Source organism: Rhipicephalus sanguineus, chromosome 1 (assembly GCF_013339695.2).
Source record: "Rhipicephalus sanguineus isolate Rsan-2018 chromosome 1, BIME_Rsan_1.4, whole genome shotgun sequence".
In the NCBI taxonomy this organism is placed as follows: domain Eukaryota; kingdom Metazoa; phylum Arthropoda; class Arachnida; order Ixodida; family Ixodidae; genus Rhipicephalus; species Rhipicephalus sanguineus.
This window is the reverse complement of record NC_051176.1, coordinates 89,856,384-89,874,504: the sequence shown is the minus strand read 5'-3', so window position 1 is coordinate 89,874,504 and position 18,121 is coordinate 89,856,384. Positions and strand designations below refer to the sequence as shown.

The window sequence follows — 18,121 nt, the reverse complement described above, 5'->3', positions numbered from 1 at the left end:
GGAAAGCAAAACGAGTGAAAAAGCTACAGTAATCCTTCGTCTTATCACCAACAAGACGTAGTTAGTAAGATGTTTTTTGAAAGTAGTGGAAAAAACAATAACATTGTCCAGATAGCAAAGACAGATGGACCACTTCATGCCTCGAAGGAGAGAGTCTATCATGCGCTCAAAAGTCATGGGATCATTACACAAGCCAAAAAGTGATGCAAACTGATAAAGTCCATCAGGAGTCACGAAGGCAGTTTTCTCTGTTTTGGTCGTCCACAGCGATCTGCCAGTACCCTGAGCGCAGGTCGATTGACAAGAAATATCTGGCGCCGTGCAAGCATTCGAGTGCGTCGTCGATACGTGGGAGAGGATACACATCTTTCTTGGTAATATGATTGAGATGGCGGTAGTCAACACAGAATCTCCAGCTATTGTCCTTCTTTTTAACAAGGGCAACAGGGGAGGACCAGAGACTGGAAGAGGGTTGGAATTTGCCCTTATGAAGCATTTTATCCACCTCCCGTTGTATAATAACACGGACCAGATTGGTGCTGGGTTTGCAGTGTTAATTTTGACTAGCAGATGCACTGCTCTATCCTTGCACAAATGTCGTTTTTTTTATTCCCTGTTCAGATGATAGCATGTGTATTTAGTACTAGCAAATAGATTTAAAATAACATGGAGATCAGTGGTGAGCAGGGGCGTAGCCAGGGGGGGGGTTATGGTTCAGCCCCCCCCCCCCCCCCCCCCCGAAATTTTTCGTGCTCTCATACACCAACAACCAGCGGCGTCACCCGGGTGGTGGGATTTATTGGGCTTCAGCCTGATTATCATTTATTTGATTATTTATCTTTTTCTGACCCTCCAAATGTTAGCAGAAGCAAGTTTGATATCGGGCTGTACACAGATGGCTCAAAGGTGGATGATGACACAAAACATCAACTGCTAGCTTCTCCTTGTATTCCTCCGCCATGCTATATGTTGAAGTCTATAAACGATTTTAAGCAAAAACGAAGGTTTACGTGGCTTGTCTGGACAGGTACCGATGGCTTAGCTACTCAGCGCTTCAAGAGGGTGCGTTTTGCCGAGTGTGTGTCCTTTTTAGCAGAAGTGAGATTGGCAAGGGCCAACATGCGCGCACTAAGGCCCTCGTATCCAAGCCATTTCAAAAGTGGAAGCACGCCCTCGAAGTCTTCGGTGCACATGAATTCACTAAATATCACACTGACGCTCATCTGGTAGCCGATAGTTTTCTTCAAACCTTCTCAGGATGTGTGCCCAGTGTTGTTGATCAACTGGACCATGGCAGGCAAATTCAAATAAAAGAGACCCGAAGGAAGTTACAGCCTATTGTTGAGACAGTTCTCTTTTGCGGGCTGCAAGGTGTGGCTCTCCGTGCACATAAAGACAGGGGTCCCATGGATTCAAGCACAGCCTCCTCTACAAATACAGGCAACATCAGAGCGCTGCTTCGCATGCGCGCAGATTGTGGCGACACAGATATTTGGAAAGTTGCCTAAATAAGGCCTCATATTTTAGTCCAGATGTACAAAACCACATTATAGAAATCTCTGCTGCAATCATCAAGGAAAGCCTAGTCACAAAAGTAAACGCTGCAGGCTGCTTTTCCGCACTTGCTGATGAAACGACGGATGTTGCTGGTATCGAGCAGCTTACTGTTTGTGCAAGGTACCTTAATAAGGATGCGAACGGAATCGAAGAAGTGTTCTTAGGCTTTATGCCAATTCACGACCAAATGGCCGGGCCCTGGCCGACACCATCATAAGGCTCCTTATAGAAATGGGAATTAACATGCAGCATCTCCGTGGTCAAGGCTACGGTGGTGCAAGTTCGATGGCCGACAAAACGAATGGTGTTCAAGCTGCTGTTCGTGAGAAATATCCAGCCGCACTCTATGCACTCACTGCGCATGTGTGCGGCATGCTCCATCACAGACATTCGAAACTGTTTTGGGACTCTGAAGGCGATGTCAGTCTTTTTCCGTAAATCTTCTAGCCGCTCACACGTTTTGCGAAAAATGATGAGTTTGAACTGTCCTGAGTCTACAAGGCGGCGCCTTTTGGGACTATGCGAAACGCATAGTCCCAAAACTTTTTATACAGCGTTGCCAGATTTTTTCCATACCGTCCAGTTAGAACTTTTTATGTGATCCAATGCACGCCCGACAACGCGCGTCACGCTCCAGAACAAAAGTTCTCACGAATAGCACGCACAAAGCAATGTTGCGGTGGCTACCGGTGGCTGCGAAGGGCTTCAGTTACTTTGTCTGAACTTCTGTGCGAAACACGACAACTTTTACGGATACATTCTCCAGCAAGAGGAAGTGTTGCGAGCAGCACGTAGCCAGCTGAGGAGGCCGAAACAATGGACCCCCCCCTCCCCACCTGTCCCGACTCCCTTCATTGAAGAGTTGGTAACCCTAGGCACAAAAGAAATGTCGGGGTGTCTCGGAACAGAACATGTCGGCATGGTGAAGACACGCAGCATATCCGAAGCACAACAGAAAACGCCAAGCTGTTCACGCAGAAAGCAGCCTCGACGGATACTGACGCAATGCGCCGCAACACCGGCTGAAGAGAGCGGAGTGAGTGAATCCTGTTGCGACGGCAGCGCCACATCTGTCGCTGATGGCGGCGGCGCCGCGCAACATCGCTCAGTTTTGCAACTGACCTGGTTCTATAAACGTTGACTCGAGCGTCTCCGCCCTCAAATCCCAGTTAAATCTTTCTACCCTCGCTCTTCGTCGTCGTATTGCACGTCTCTGCCTTTTTCACAGATTCTTTTATTCAACCCCGCGTGACAACCACCTCATCCAGCCGGTCCATTGAAATCATCGCACAAGTCATCCAAATGCTGTGATTCCGCCACGTGCCCACACCACCTCATTTCAGCAGTCCTTCTTTTTGCGCACCGCCCGAGACTGGAATGACCTTCCGAACGAAGCAGCAGTCATCTGTGATTTTGCGAGCTTCAATAATGCCATCCAGGAAGCAGACTCAACCACATCCTAACATACACCTTCATCAATACCGCCATTTTATGACGGCCACCCCTCATGTAAAGTCCCATACGGGACCTTTGATGATATAATAAATAAATAAATAAATAAATAAATAAATAAATAAATAAATAAATAAATAAATAAATAAATGTTATTCATATACTTAGTCATTCTAAAAATTCAATGAGGAAGTCGCGCTGCAACGTGAGCCCCCCCGAACAAAATTCCTGGCTACGCCACTGGTGGTGAGCACTGCAAAAAGTTGGATATGGCCTGGCACTCTGAGATTAGTTGGCTGTGCCAGATACTATTTAAACAAATCAATGCACTTGTCTACTTTCCTGCATGATTTCTTATCTTTACGTTGCTGGCAGCTTCTTAAACACTTGTTGAGTGTCACATTTCCTTGAGAAATGTGTCTCTCCCAGGTCATATTCTTTATTGTACATTAAAACTCTACAGTTATTCATATAAAGACAAGCAAATAATTTTTAGGTCACATTAAAGTTCAAAACAGTTTTTAAGTGTGTGCAGTGTTTATCGTTGAATGTATGAATAAGTAAATTAATTTACAAATGCAGTAAAGTAAGACTTCTTTGCAAATTTAATGAAGTTCACCAAAGTTATTTTTAAAGTGGTCATGAACCACCCCTCGCGCTAGGTGAAATAACACCTTCAGCAGAAAGCAGACGTTGCTGTGAACAGCTCAGCGAAATCTTGCACTCGTGTATGGCAAGGAGTGCTTACCAGCAGAACGCTAAGTTGTCCCTTTCTCAAGCGCGCTCTCCTCATAGAGGCCCATCGTCATTCTCTATGGTGGGCGGGGCGCCAGCTGTATGTCGTCATATCAGCAGTTTGCTGTCATTGGCTGATGCTGACGAAAACCAAGAGCGGCATGTGGATCAGGTGCGCTTCTTGCCACGGGGTGTCGGCATGTGCCGGCGCCATGCTCCATAGTCTGCTAACATTACATAGTAGCCAGACTTGCACGCGGAGGGATCACAACAGGAGAGAGCAATTGCGTTTTATCACGTGTGCTCAAGGTCATGATGCATGCTGATGTTACTTCTTTCCCCCATGCCATTCCCCCCTATAACTTGGGGTAACTGTAACGTTGGAAGACAGGATTCTAGCAGTTCTTGTGCATCTCCCATAAACGAGCTCGCCTGTAATTGAAGTAATGGCACATCCACTTGAGAATGTGACCCAGCGTCTTGCGGTAATGCTTTCAGTGATAAAAAAAAAATTGAAATCAGTTTTCAATAATTTGAAATGACTTGCGCATTAACGCCGTCTATGTGTTTCACAAGTACGATCTTGAGCATGTCATAGTAAACAAGGTGCAGCGCAAATGCTCCTAAACTGCCACAGAGTAAAAAAAAAAAAAAAATTCTAGGTCAAGTTGAGGAACACTTTTATATAATTTCCAAGTTCTCAGCTCCTCTGGGATAAGACTAAGTGGTGCTTTGTTCTGAAAAGGTGTATAAAATATATATATATATATATATATATATATATATATATATATATATATATATATATATATATATATATATACGTTCGGTTACTGCCATGTATGTATATATGACTGTGACGACCTGGGTCTTTTTTTTTTGCCTCCGTACATGTAGGGCAGTAATGCACAAAAATGTAATGTGTCGTGAATTTTTCTATTTGTCATGGTTTGTAGGCGCAGCTGACTAAATTGAAGCAAAGATGGCCGAAGGGGCCCTGGATACTGATAGAGAGCATCATGAAGGTGTCACTGCTCAAGATTTCACCCGTGGCACCAAATTTTCTGGGGCATGTTCAACGCAAGGTGAGTCTTGTCCACTTTTCTCTGGCATCGCAAGCGCATCAGCTTCAGCAGGCATTAGGTGTGTAGCGACACCGCACACCTGAGCTAAGAAGGTGTGGCTCAGCTTTCTCCTACATGTAGCAGTGCATGGCTGAGCAGTGTCCAGAGAGAAAGGGATCCGGCATTTAGTCTATTTTCTTGAAAGCTCTTAGACCTACTTTAGTGTGGTTTCATGGACAGTAAGCCAACAATAGACCACCTGGTTTGCATTGAGGTAAACGTTAGCGATGCCTTTATGAATAAAAGATTCTTCCTGTATTTATAGACCTGGAGAAAGCCTATGACAGAAGATGGCGATTTTGAATTTTGCTACATCTTCTCATGATGGGTGCCCATGGCAACATACTAAATGCATTTGAAAGCTAGCTTTCCAAATATGCCTTCCCTGTCACAGTTGGCCAGTCCCTGTCGAAGCCTTTTCCGAGAGACAGGTGTTCTGCAAGCCGGTGTGTTGAGTTGCTCACTTTTTATTGTGAAAATGAATTCTCTATACATGACCATTCCATGCAGTATGCCTTGCTTAGTATGTATGTATACGCAGATGACGTGCAAATTGGCTTTAGATTATGCACCTTAGCTATCTGTGAATGAGATGTCCAGCTTGGCTTAAAGGAGGTGGCTAAATTGGCAAGTTAAAATGATTTTAGATAATCAGCCACAGAAAAGCATGTGCATTGTTTTCACAAGAAAGAGGGGAATTGTATCAGACCCTATTAATAAGGTATCTGGAAGAACACTACAGTAAAACCTCGGTGATACGATCACGGCTCGTACGAATTTCGGGGTGATACGAATTTTTCTGTGGTCCCGGCCAAGGCCCATTAATCTGCGATGTAATGGAGTACGGTTGTTGCGAACCCATTTTCAGCAGCGATGTTTGATACGAACTTACGCTACCGCACAGGTACGAACAGGTGCTGCCCGCGATGTCGCAGAAGACGCGGCAATCCCGTGGCGCGGCAACCCAAGCGTGGGTAAGCGCGGGCATGCGCGCCGCGCCGCTAGTTGACCATCAGCGGCACGTCGTAGCCTCCGAGATTGTGCGGACGAATCTCGGAGGCCTTAATGCGCCTTCATGTGCGTTCGCGTTTAGATTACAGATAACGTTGGTGCCGCATTTTTTTTTTCTGCTTCATCGCGTCGACGCATACTGCTGTGCTCGAGGTAGCGTTGTTGTACTTTGCTTACACACGCCTGGCACGTAGATTCAAGCCTTGTCCTCGCAATCAAACATCCTATGAAAGGTGGACGAGAACCGAAAGAAGAAGCGGATGGTCTTGGCGAAGGAGCTGGGCCTCGCAGCGTCAACATGCACGATTGTTCGGGACGCAGACACCTGCCAACTCTCCGATTTCCACGGGAGACTCCCGAATTTTGAGCAAAGCTCCCGATTGTGCGGGAATGGCCGTAAATCTCCCGAAAAACATCCCCAACACCACCGCGATAAGGAAATAAAAAAACTGAGGATAACGGTTCTAAAGTTTTCTGGCCTTCATCTATCGCGTGCAAGGCGCCCTTTGAGTCGCTTTCGCCGCTGTACTTCGATGTAATACGGAAAAGCGTACTAAGATTTGGAAGGGGCTACTTGTTCATTAATTATACATGCACGCACGCGCCTATATTTACGAATAGAATTATGATCGTTGACCTCCAAGAACATTACTTTCAGTCATGGAAATGACATTGCCGCGGCCCTGAGACACAATAAATGAAAATGTACGCCAGCTTTCTTTTGTTGCATACTAATTTTTCACGTTTTCTGGTGATACGAATTTCGAATGATACGAATATTTTTGGGGACCCCGCGAGATTCGTATCACCGAGGTTTTACTGTATCTGTATCTGCAAAAAACAAATTACTTGGTACCATTCTTGACTCGAGACTTTAACTTCAGACTCAACCTAAGTGTCTGAAAACAGTGCATTATTGAAACTTGCACGAATAACATGGGTGACTGGAAGTAGGGAGTGTGAGTTGAGAATTTTGTTAAGAGTTAGTGGGGGCTTGTCTACCAAGCTTTTGTTACATTCTATATAACGATAGATGGTTCAAAATTAATCTTGTGTTTTCTGTTATGATTGCTTTCATCGGCCGTGGTAGCTTGGTGGCTACGGTATTGTGCAGCTGAGCTTATGCATTTGACCCTTGCTGCGGGTGGTGATATTCTGACGAGGGGGGATCCAAAAATTCTCATGTGCCATTCATTGGGATGGTACATGTGCCACTTCTGTGCATTGAACTTCTAATTGCACATATTTATTACACAACCGACATAGTGCTGTGTCAAACCAGTGTGCCTAGAAACTGAACGATGTGGACAACAATGCACTGTGGGCCAAAAATAATGTGTGAATGCACCAAAGTGTCCATTATAATATGCCGTTTAGACAGCCATCATCAATCAGCAACAAGTGGCAGACAACTTGCTTTTAGCATCCAAAATTCCCAATTGGTCCCCGCTCATGTGTTACAAATTGTGCTGCCAAGCACGAATTAAACGCGCTTAGGACGACCACCAACTACAAATTACTCAATTATGATGAGCCTTGAGTGCTGCTGCATAAGTCTGTCACTGCTCAGACTATCGAAGTGTGCACGTTGCGTGTGATGGCTTAGTTAAATCCAAAATGTAATGCCAATTTTCTCAATCAATGAATTGTTTAATTCAATGGGGAATAAGGGAAATGATCTGGCATTAGTTGCAAGTGCTAGAAGAACCATTAAACACCCATCATGGAACTCAGTTTAAGAACTCCTGCTCTAAATAATCTTCCATAGAGAACGGTTTTGAACCGCTGTCTTGGCCTGTCTCTGATTTGCTTCACACATATAGAATATGTGTTGCAGTGAAGCCTCCTTATAGTATCTGCGATGTTGCGATGCATGCTGTTGTCGGTGTTTATTGTTTGAGCGTATACATTTTCTGCTGCGCAAAGATGTGTATGTTCTATGATTACTTGTGTGCCTAATAATAGTTCATAATTATTGAATAGGATGGTACATTAGCCATACTAAGTTGGGCCGGTGACGGTGTACTGTGGACGCAATCACGAATGGGAGATTCTCATTTGTAGCAATTTTTTTGATTAGGTTTTCTGATTAGGTTTTGTGTTTGTAATGGCATTTTGATGTCTGTTGCTCGCAGAAATCATGCAAACCATGTACACCCTTGTTGCTCATGCTTCACTGCAATACAATTCTTGGGTTGAAGCCAGCATATGGCATTATTCCATGTGAAGAAGAGCCCAATTGATGACTGCTTTCTAACTGTTGGCCTTGTCCCCCCTGTCTACATTAGTCTGAGATGTCCTCTTTGCACAATAACAAGAATCTCCACTAAACAGCTGCAAAGTTATTCTGCTCCAAGTAATTCTAAACACAATTTTTTTCTGCTCCAAAGCTTCTCCAAAGCGTTTTTTTTCTGCTCCGAAACAGCTTTCCTCCTGCTCCAAAAATTGCTACAAATCCTAACTGGCTGTACCACCATTGTTTTTTTTGCAGAGCTGTCAATCCCGTAAGTACAGCATGGCACCTAAACTAATTTAGTGTGTAAAATCTTGCCAGCTATATCCTCCACAAGGAAACAGTTTCAAAATGCATTCATGCCAAATTGAGCATAGCTTTTTTGCATGATATTGTTTCTCTTCTATGCTGAGAAACTGCTTTTTTTTATTTGGTCAGGTACTTGAAGTTTTTCAACTAAATGATTTTGATACAATGTAGAAACTGTATTTACTGTATCCTAATGCAAACTTTTCCCCAGGAAAATAGGCCTATTTCTAGTAAAGACAATCTTGCACCTAAGAGATGCTGTTTTCTTTGTGTGTGCACATGTGTTTATTCATCACAGTGCGTGCATGTTGGGAGTAAAATCTTTGTTGTTTCGAATTACAAAAAGCTGCATTTCTGTAAGAAAGCATATAAATTCACGTGCAGTACTATCAAGGACATATCTCTGTCTTTTTTTTTTCCTTACAAAAAGCAGGTGCATGTTACAATCAAGGGTGCATTAACATTTACGTAGTAAATATAGTAGGCACTGTAGATGCCTAAAGGAGTGGTTACCTGAAGTTGTCTTTCAACGTGATTTTTATGGTCTGGTTCACACATCTTACCTTAAAGGCGCACTGACACAAAATTTCGAAGGCGAGATAATGAGTGAAATAGATGTATGTGGAGCCGTACACAACGTCTACGAAATATCAAGGGCCAATATAGCCTAGAACATATTTAAAATCAGTTTTAAAGTGCATGCCGCGCGACTGAGTGAGATGCGAGCGCTTCGCGACGCCGACATCAACGCGGCGGATGTGTAAACAAACCTACGTCACGAGTTTGTGTTGCCTGGTGGCTGGTTGTGCCCTTGCGCTTGTGCCGTGCTACCTGCCATTTCTTCCTCCGTGCCTGCGGCTTTGCGTGTGCTAGTTGTGTTCTCTTCCGCTGTTCGCTCGTCGTGCCCGTTGGCAGATGTTATGGCCCGCTCACGCTAGCAGCAAGCCTGCCGCAACGGCGTGGTGCCGCAGAACGTCGGCCGTCGCCGCACGCGCGAGAGCTGTCCAACTTGCACGGCAAGCTTCACCGGCGAGGCATTCGCGCCTCCGAAAAACATGGCAGCACTGCCAAAAGCCGTTGTCGTCCACTTTGAATCTATCAAGTGGCCGCCGTGCGCTCTGTAACGTGTAAGTTCCGAACTGATGCTTCCATTTGCTTTAGATTCATGTCCTTAAGCTTCGACAGCAATGTGTTCGTCCCGATTCGGCGCCGTTTTTGAGAGCCATAGTCAAATAATCGATGCTGTAAGCGTAGCGAGTCGAGATGGGCGCTTCCGAATGCTCGGAGGACATAGATTACGCGTTTGTTAGTTGTTTCTAATCCTCCATAGCTGGCGCCACTTGACCTGGTTCGGCGCCCACCGCACCTACACTCACGCGCCGCCTACGTCACAATTTTGCGTGTTCACGTGTCCAGCTGTGTTTTCCCGGCCTCCGGAGGATGCTGCCTAGCTCGGTGCTCTTTGAAACCGAAACTGCGACTGGGCGCTCTAAAAACGTCTCTAAATAAATAACCGTCGCGCACTCGTGCAAACGAGGTTCGCAGCCGTGATAAGTGGATCATAAGCTATCTATTGCAACAAAAAAAACAAGGTGCAAAACTTTTGTGTCAGTGCTCCTTTAAAGGGGCCCTGCAACACTTTTTCAGCATGGTCAGAAAACGCTGTCGATTGGTAGTCGAGGCTCCCAAGAACACACGAGCCAAACATTATAGCGCAGCACGAGGCCTGGGATTTATAATAAATTCTCAAAGTCAGCTAAAAATCGCTTCCTCTTCTCTTGACGAATGATGCTATTGACTCAATATTACTGCATCACTGACTCAAGTTCCACGCCATTAGCTGATTTGAACATGGCGCGCCTGGTAGTTACTGCGGCCGCCGCGGGAGGCTGTCACTTGCCTGCCTGCGCGCACGATCGCGTTGAAAGTACATTGCGTGTTCGAAGAAAGAAAAAAAGAAAACGTGCTCAAAGTCACGAGGAGTGCGGGATGTACCTTCTTCCCCCGTGCCACCCCTCCCTGCTTAGCTTCCGGCACTTTCGTGGGGACGAGAGAAGAGAGAAAGCAATTACAGCGTGCGACAATGCGTCAAATCTTTGTAACTTCGCTCATACTTGACAGATTCGAAAAATTTTGGGGTGGTCGATTCGTGAGGAAATAAGCTCCTTTAGCGAAGCCATTTCAAGGCTACTTGGAAAAGTGTTGCAGGGCCCCTTTAATGAGTTACCGACCAACAGTTTTAACAAGTAATACAGCTGCAATTGTTCAGTTAGAAGAAGTATGTTCTCAAAATTTGTGGTGAAATGCACTGATGCCTAATTAGCACTTATCGCTTATTGGTACTTCATTCTCCACTGTACGTACTTCCACAGTGAAATTAAAAGATTTGTGTTATGTCTGCAGGCTGGCATCATTGTACAGCCTGAGCCTGGCTGTGCACTGTTGGAATTACTGCCATCAGAGTACAAACCTCCCATGGTGAGCAGAGTCTTTTCTTTCTCAGCTGACGTTGTCTTTGCATCTATGCACTGCATCAATGTTGTCTTCTTTTACAGTGATAAAAATTATAGAGACACTCCATGCAAAAATTTGCTGGTGCCATGATGTTCCACATTAAGCAGTGATATAATCTTATCACGCCCTGTGCATGATAGGAAAACGTGTCACGCCATCATCATGTGCTGGAGTGAGGTGGGGTGGGGGGATGGGATTGAGGTGAGTGCGCTGCTGGGGTGGAGGGAGGTGGCGAGCACGCATGTCATAAGTGGAATAGCACACACTTATATACCGGAGGGACACAGTAATTGAGACAACACAAGCGCCCAAGCTGCTCTTCTTGAGCAAACATGGTCAAGGGGGCAGGGGGTTATAATTAAAGGTTTATATGTCGTAGCAAAAGGGTGAGGCAAGTGTGCACAGTAGAGGGGGGACGCAAGAGAACTGTGCGTTTCCTCTAGTCAGCCTAACCCGAGGAGCAATGAGGCTGCTTCTCCTGGTGGCACAGGCCCTGTATTGCAAAGGTGGCACGTGCCTTGTCTTGTAAGTAATCAGCAGCAGTTCCAAAGGCTTAGAAGTAGTACCTATGCCAAGATGGCTGGTCACTTTGTGTGCTCAGTCTCCACACCTAATGTTGCAGCTCACGTTACTTTAATGAAGTGAAAGGCAATGCAGTGCGTTTGCTCACTTCTGTTCCCACTGGTCATCATGTTAGCATTGTGAATCCTAGTGTTCGTGGTCACTAAGGGAGTTGTGTTTTCAATTGTCTGTGTGCACCATGCTTGTTAATTTAACCGATATTGAAAGATAACAGAGTTACAGTTAATGAAGCTTTGCTGTAATTTTTGGGGTCGAGGTGCACCATGTTGGCATTGCTCATGCATCCTCCAAGTCTGCCTTCTCTACCTTTCTCGCGCTGCCCTAAGACCAGTCATTTGTGCAGTTTGGGGTGCCGTTGCCGGAGGTAAATAAAACAGTTTCTTAACTAAAGAGCAACGCTGTTTGTCTCCTGCTGCACAGTGCTCAGCACCTTTGCAGGCCGAGCACCCGTGCAGTGGTCCACTAGATTATGTAGGACAACAGCCGACGCAGCCTTGGGGCTTGCTAAGGTTGATCCTGAGATGGTCTTTACTACCATGAGATGCAAGGTCATGACGATTTGTAAATGGAAATGCTTTTCGATTAGTTTGTGAACGTTTGAAATCTTCAACTATGTGCAACCAAAGATGACATTCGAGCAAAAACGTTGTAAATTTCATCTTGGTGCATCCTTACTAAGCAAAAAAACTTGATAAGTTATGTAGTCACTCAGAGCCAGGCATTCCCCTCTTACTCGTATCCGTTTTTGAACACTGAACATGCCCAAGTATGCGACTGAACTACAATAAAACCTTGGTGATACGAACATGATTGGTATAAAATCCAGCATGTTTTGAATGTGTGCAATTCCCAGGCCGAGTACCTTTTATACTAAGGGCCACATTTGAGAAGATCTGAATTCTCACACATGCTGGTACGGATGACACAAAGGAGCGAACCCCAACCAGTGGCAGCAAAGTAGTGAGGAGGTCTGCCATCTCGCATTGCACAAACAACAAAAGCACTGCCACGCAGCATGTCGAGCCACTGTTAGCAAGTACCATAAATAAAGGTAGTGACATCACAGAACGCCCTGGTGACATCCTTTAATGTTACGGCCCAACTCGGCAAGCATGGGCTGGCAAGCATGTCAGTACTTTTCTATCAGTGGAGCGCAGTCACTTGGTTGCGCGCTCATGTCTTCATCAGCAAGCATCAGCTGGTAGCTTGTTTCAAGAGCAGTGCTGCATTAGGGCAGTGTGCAGTAATAACTACTGGTCAAATGTTTGTCACTTTTATTTCTTTATTGCTGAATGTTATCTGGGAAAATAGTATTGGAATTTTTGTGTGTTTTGTTCATAGAAGAGCATGTAAATAATGGGGACATGCTGGACGCTTCATCTGTTGTGCTACAGAGAAATCTGAATTTTGTCCTTGCCAAGCCGGGACGCTGTTGCGCTTCTGGCACATGCTGTCATGGCCTTAGATATTCCTCTCCTCTACTTTCTCTGTGTCTCGTCGATCACACTGTGTTTGCAAAAATGTGTGTGAGTGTCCACAAGCTGCTGAGTGTGCATTTTCTTTACTTGCTTTTGTTGTTTTTACTCGTGCAAGGGCCATGAGGCCTATGACTATTGCCCGTCATTAAGACGGCGAGTGGCAAGTGCATTTGGCAGCAGTATCAAACCACCAAACGCACTGTTTGGCAGTAGTGTTGGCTTGGCGAGGTGACCACGAGAAGGAAAGGCCAAAAGAGGAAGAATTTTGCTTGCTATATACATTCTTGCTCTCCTGGAGTAGGAAGCCACTAAAGCAACAAGCCAGCAAAGTGGCCCGTAAACCAGGTAGTGCTACATGATGCCAATTGCCAGGTTTCCAAGCAAATGGATATCATGCAACTGCACAGTGCCTCATTAATTGCTCTGTCAAATGGATTGGCCTTGTGCCAGGGATGCACAGAGGGCGACACGGAGGAAGTAAAAAACTATGGAGGGGCCATGACATTGCATTTCATGAAGCTTCCTCATAGTAGCCAACATCCGTAGCACCCTTACGGTGCTTAACAGGGACAGGTAAACAGGGACCTAAACAGGACAGCTACACAGGGGGCGCCCTTAGTGGCCTCTGCAATCATCTGCCGGTGCATAATTGCAGAGGCCATGCGCCTTTCCATGTGCCCTTTCTTTTATTGCGTCCAGTACACCGACCTACAAACTGGCTCTATTCTGTTTTCATTGCTTGGTCAATGAAGGAGCATGCGTGCAAACGTCCACTGCTCATGCAGGTTCAAATCTCTGCTCTTTCTTTCTCCTAGCTTTTTCTATTCTTTAACATTCCTCTTCCATTACCCTAAACATGCTGAGCCGTGCTCCTTACAAGGGCTGTGAAAGTAGTGCCTTTTCCTCACCACGTTCAATCATTCTCTGGTGTGCTGTTTTCAAGAATGATCATGCATCAAACGAAGCCTGCAGATGCTTCTTTTTATTGTGTAAGCATGTAAGGCTTACACGGCAAGCCTTGTGCCAAGCTTGCAGATCTAAGCATTATTGAGCTGTTGCATGCTCAGCTGCAAGTTGCAGATGGTGCCGAAAGAACCAGTATGTCACATTTTGTATGCAATTTGTGCTGTATGTTCTGGGCGCAATTCAAGTACTAATGCACGTAGTATACTTGCATGGTTGTTAAAAACACAACAGTAATTCCCTTTTTTTTCTATGTAGAGGTACATTGAATACAGGCTAACATTGCAGCGAGTAGCTGCTACACGAGATACTTAATATACTTGGCTACATTGCAACACATACAGATGTTTGACCATTCGATCTAGGAATTAAGGAGAAACAAAAATTGTTGCCATCACCAGGTATCTAAAGGGGCCCTGCAATACCTTTTTTTTTTAATAGCAGGGGTGGAACAGCTGCACCATCCTGCGCCAAACCACTCCTGTTGCGCCAAACTCATTTATCAGCGCCGTACTGCACCACAGCACCCGAATTTAACCGCAAGGTACAACAGCCATCAAGCCCCATGCCCGAAAACGTGGCTGAAACATCGTGTTTTTGGTTTCACCGAAATGGTTATAGTTTCGGTTTCATCAAGGCTGTAATCGGCTGTGGAGGTTGGCTCAACAGGCGCTATTGGCCTCGAGGCCCACCACTGGAAATGCCGGCGCCACCGTCGGCGTGACGTACTTGGCAGGATCACATGGTCTCCGCGGCCGCGTCGGCTGCTTGTGGCGCACTGCCGCGTGCTTTGAAAACGAGTTTCAAGTCCCACATGCGCTGCGGTCTGTTCAAATTCGGAAGTTTTCTCTCATTTTCTACTCAATTGAAACCATTTTAATAGAGTGGCTGCCTCCGAAGGCGACGAACATGGGGCTCTACCGCTCGGTGCCGCAGCGCCGCGCTTACGCAAAGGAGCCCAGTGTCAGCCTGCACTGGTAACCGCGGGACAAGAAACAGCGTGAAGCATGGGTTGTAAAGCTAAGAACTGGCAAGTAGCCATCCGCTACGAGTCTTGTGTGCAACAAGCACTTCCGCGACGAAGACTTTTGTTACTGCGTCGGGCCTGCGATGTTGGGTGAGTAGCAGACAGCGCGCACTGAGACGATGGCTCGCGCGCGCTTCCCGCCGGCAAATGATGCTTATCTGCCACAGGATGGTAAAAGCGCTACATTTTACCACGTGCGATGCCATCTCAGAACCCTCCAATGCGACCTCTTGATCGTCGGCCCCGTGCTCAGCGTTCACAAAATCGGCTGCAGATGCACAAGTCATTGTTTAGATACGTTGAATTAAAAAACGCACAGGGTCCCTTATGCATTCGTTAAAGATGACTAGAAGGCGAAAGCCATCTTCTTGTCAGTCGATGTACTGATTCTCCCGCGTTACTGTATTTTCTTTCTTTTCCTAGGCGTCGCATGCTACTACATGCTCGGTCTCGTAGACTGGTTCTCCTTCCACCAGCAATCTCGAAGTGGTGAAGCTTTGGTCTATGAATTTGTTGATCACAGAGAGCGGCAAGTTCACTGGAATGCAAACGGAACGATAATAAGGAGCATTAAAAAAAGGCATCGCATTTGCTCACGTTTTGTGTGAGCACCAAACGAAACGAATGCGCTGAATAAAGAAACAGAAGCAGCGGCATTTGCCCGCTGAGAAGACCGATCAATACGCAGTGCGAGACAACTTGTCAAATGACATTGAAACGTACCCGAATTTAGACCGAAAAAGAAAAAAAAAACACTGAATCGTCGGGACGGCAGATCACAAAGTTGTCATGCGCACCGAAGCCGCAGTTGTAAGGAAATTGTTTTTGAACTGCTCTGATAGCGTCCGCGCAACAGTAGTTGTTTGTTTACTCACAAATTCTCATGTTTTGCGGCCTAAAGTTCACAGCGCGGTGCCAAAAGGCGCTCGTAGCAAAAGCGAAACCAGCAGTACGAACATACATGCAGACGCTCATAAATGTAGAGGCACCGTCAGTCGTCGCGAACCCGTGCGATCGCTGGCTTGAGGCTTCTTTCTGTTATGCTCCGTTTGGTTATACAGGCAGTCTACTCTAACGAGATATTTCACATAGTTTGCACTCAGCGAGTGACTACCTTTCACGTAAGAAGCCGGTTCAGGGGTCTCCAACGCGGTGACAGCGTGAAGCGGGTGCTCGGTTTTCTGCAAAGAGACAGCGACTGTAGACTATCTTGTGCTTTCAGTTCGTCGAAAATGATTATCTTGACAGTAAAGAACACAGTTCATTTCGAAAGTACTTACAGAAATGCCCTGGAGGGCTCCCGCGAGGTGTTTTTGTAGAGCGCCGACAGCAAAACCTATAGGGAGCGCGCCGGCGGCATCCTGCCTAGCACGCAATCGAGGCACGTCCGATAGAGGGCTACTCCGTAACTCCTCGAGGCCAATACGCCATGGAAGAAAAAAAGAAAAAGAAAAAAAGGACGGAGGTTTCACAAGTGTTCGGACCAAGTGTTGTCTTACTTTTTTTCTTTTTTCATGGGGGAAGCTCATTACACCAAAGTGTCTTTTGTATGAAAAAAGTTGGCTTTATTGCGCAGAATTATCTTTTGTGTCCAATATCACATAGTACCACAACAACAAGATGCCAGAATTATTTTGCAGTTCTGGAGAAGTTTAATCTAGAAGAAAACTTCCAGGATATGAGCATATTTCTCCAGGCATTGTACTACCTAGCACGACTGCACATTGGGAGACATACTATATAAAACAGAACGAAAAGGACAACACCAACGTGTGTACAGCTGCCCATTTTTTAACCTGAATGCACGAGCATTGACCGCGGAGCCGATAAGTGCCGTGTGACGGAGCGCAATGGGGAAATGAACGAGAATACGTGCATATGTGCACAGTGAACAGTCCGGTGCAGCTTCGTCTGCCAGGCTGTTATGTGAAACGGACTTAACCCACCTGCTTTTTTGTCCTCGCTTTTTTGTCCTGTTTATTGTTTGCACTGGCAGATATCTTTTTGCCTCAGGAAAGTGCTGTGTGGACCACAAGAAAAAGGAAAAAAAAATGGTGATACGCACGTAGTATAATCAGCGGGTATATGTATATCACATCCCATCCGTCTCGCGCGACCACATGGCCTTTTTTTATAACTTGATGGCAGCATTCAGAAAAGAAAAAAGGATAACGGTAACGGTGCTTAAAAGAAGCGGGTGTGGTGTCCGGTTCCCGGAACAGCCTAGCAAAGACAGGTGCACAGAACCGCTCATCGAGCGCACGTGCGTATTCTCGTTCATTTCGCCGCTGTGCTCTGTTATGCAGCGCTTATCAACTCTGTGGTTGGCACTCACGCGTTCATCTTCAAAAAATGTGCGGCTGCACGTAGCTAAATAAGGCTATTGCACAATTTAGCTTAGTGTTTGCCAAATGCAGCATTGGACAAATTTTGCTTCACAAGTGCTGTGAAAAGGGTCTACATTTGCTCTGAGCATTCTCTCCGACTGCTACAAACTTGCTCGAAAAGGCCTTTTTGGCTGCTCCAAGCTTGCTCCACTTTTGCCTGCTCCCAGGACTGCTCCCAAACTCGTGTACCCTGATCCACCCCTGTAATAATCATGGAGTGATCTCACTATAGGAGCTTATTGGCTCACAAATCTTTTCCCGTAAAAATTTTTCAAATCCATCAAGTATTAATGGAGTTATAGGGATTTGTTGCAGGCTCTGAGGGCTTTCTCTCCTCTTTCATCCTGAAGAGTTTGCTGGAAGCTACATAGGGAGGAACATAGGCGTGCGCAGGGTTCTCTATAAGGGGGGCAAAGGTTCATCGCAGCGCCCCCCCACCCTACTAAGTCAATGTATGGGGCAGATTTTGCGCCCCCCCCCCCCCTCGTAGGTGACTAGAAGGGTCAATGTACGGGGCAGATTTTGCGCCCCCCTCTTAGGTGATTAGGGGGGGCGGCCGCCCCCCCTGCCCCCCCCCCCCTGTGCCCATGCCTATGGGGAGGAATAACAAGGGGGCCCGCTACATCAGCGTGTGTCATGGCATTGAGCATTTTATCTTTGTTTCTTCTTTAAACTTGGTGGCACCATGTGGCGACCGTGGTGCCTGCACAGCACAGGAAGCACAAATGTCATGCTGAAGGGTGGCTGAG

At 46.0% G+C, this 18,121-nt stretch overlaps 1 protein-coding gene across 1 annotated transcript in view; it reads left to right on the top strand.

The window, feature by feature from the left end:
- The window catches only part of LOC119406990 (uncharacterized), a gene marked incomplete in the record, with an annotated part of 85,042 nt that overhangs the window by 19,988 nt on the left and 46,933 nt on the right, over window positions 1-18,121 (top strand). Inside the window, 2 exon segments of the mRNA XM_037673850.2 lie at window positions 4,701-4,829; window positions 10,825-10,899. Of these exon segments, the coding sequence (XP_037529778.1) occupies window positions 4,701-4,829; window positions 10,825-10,899 (204 nt within the window).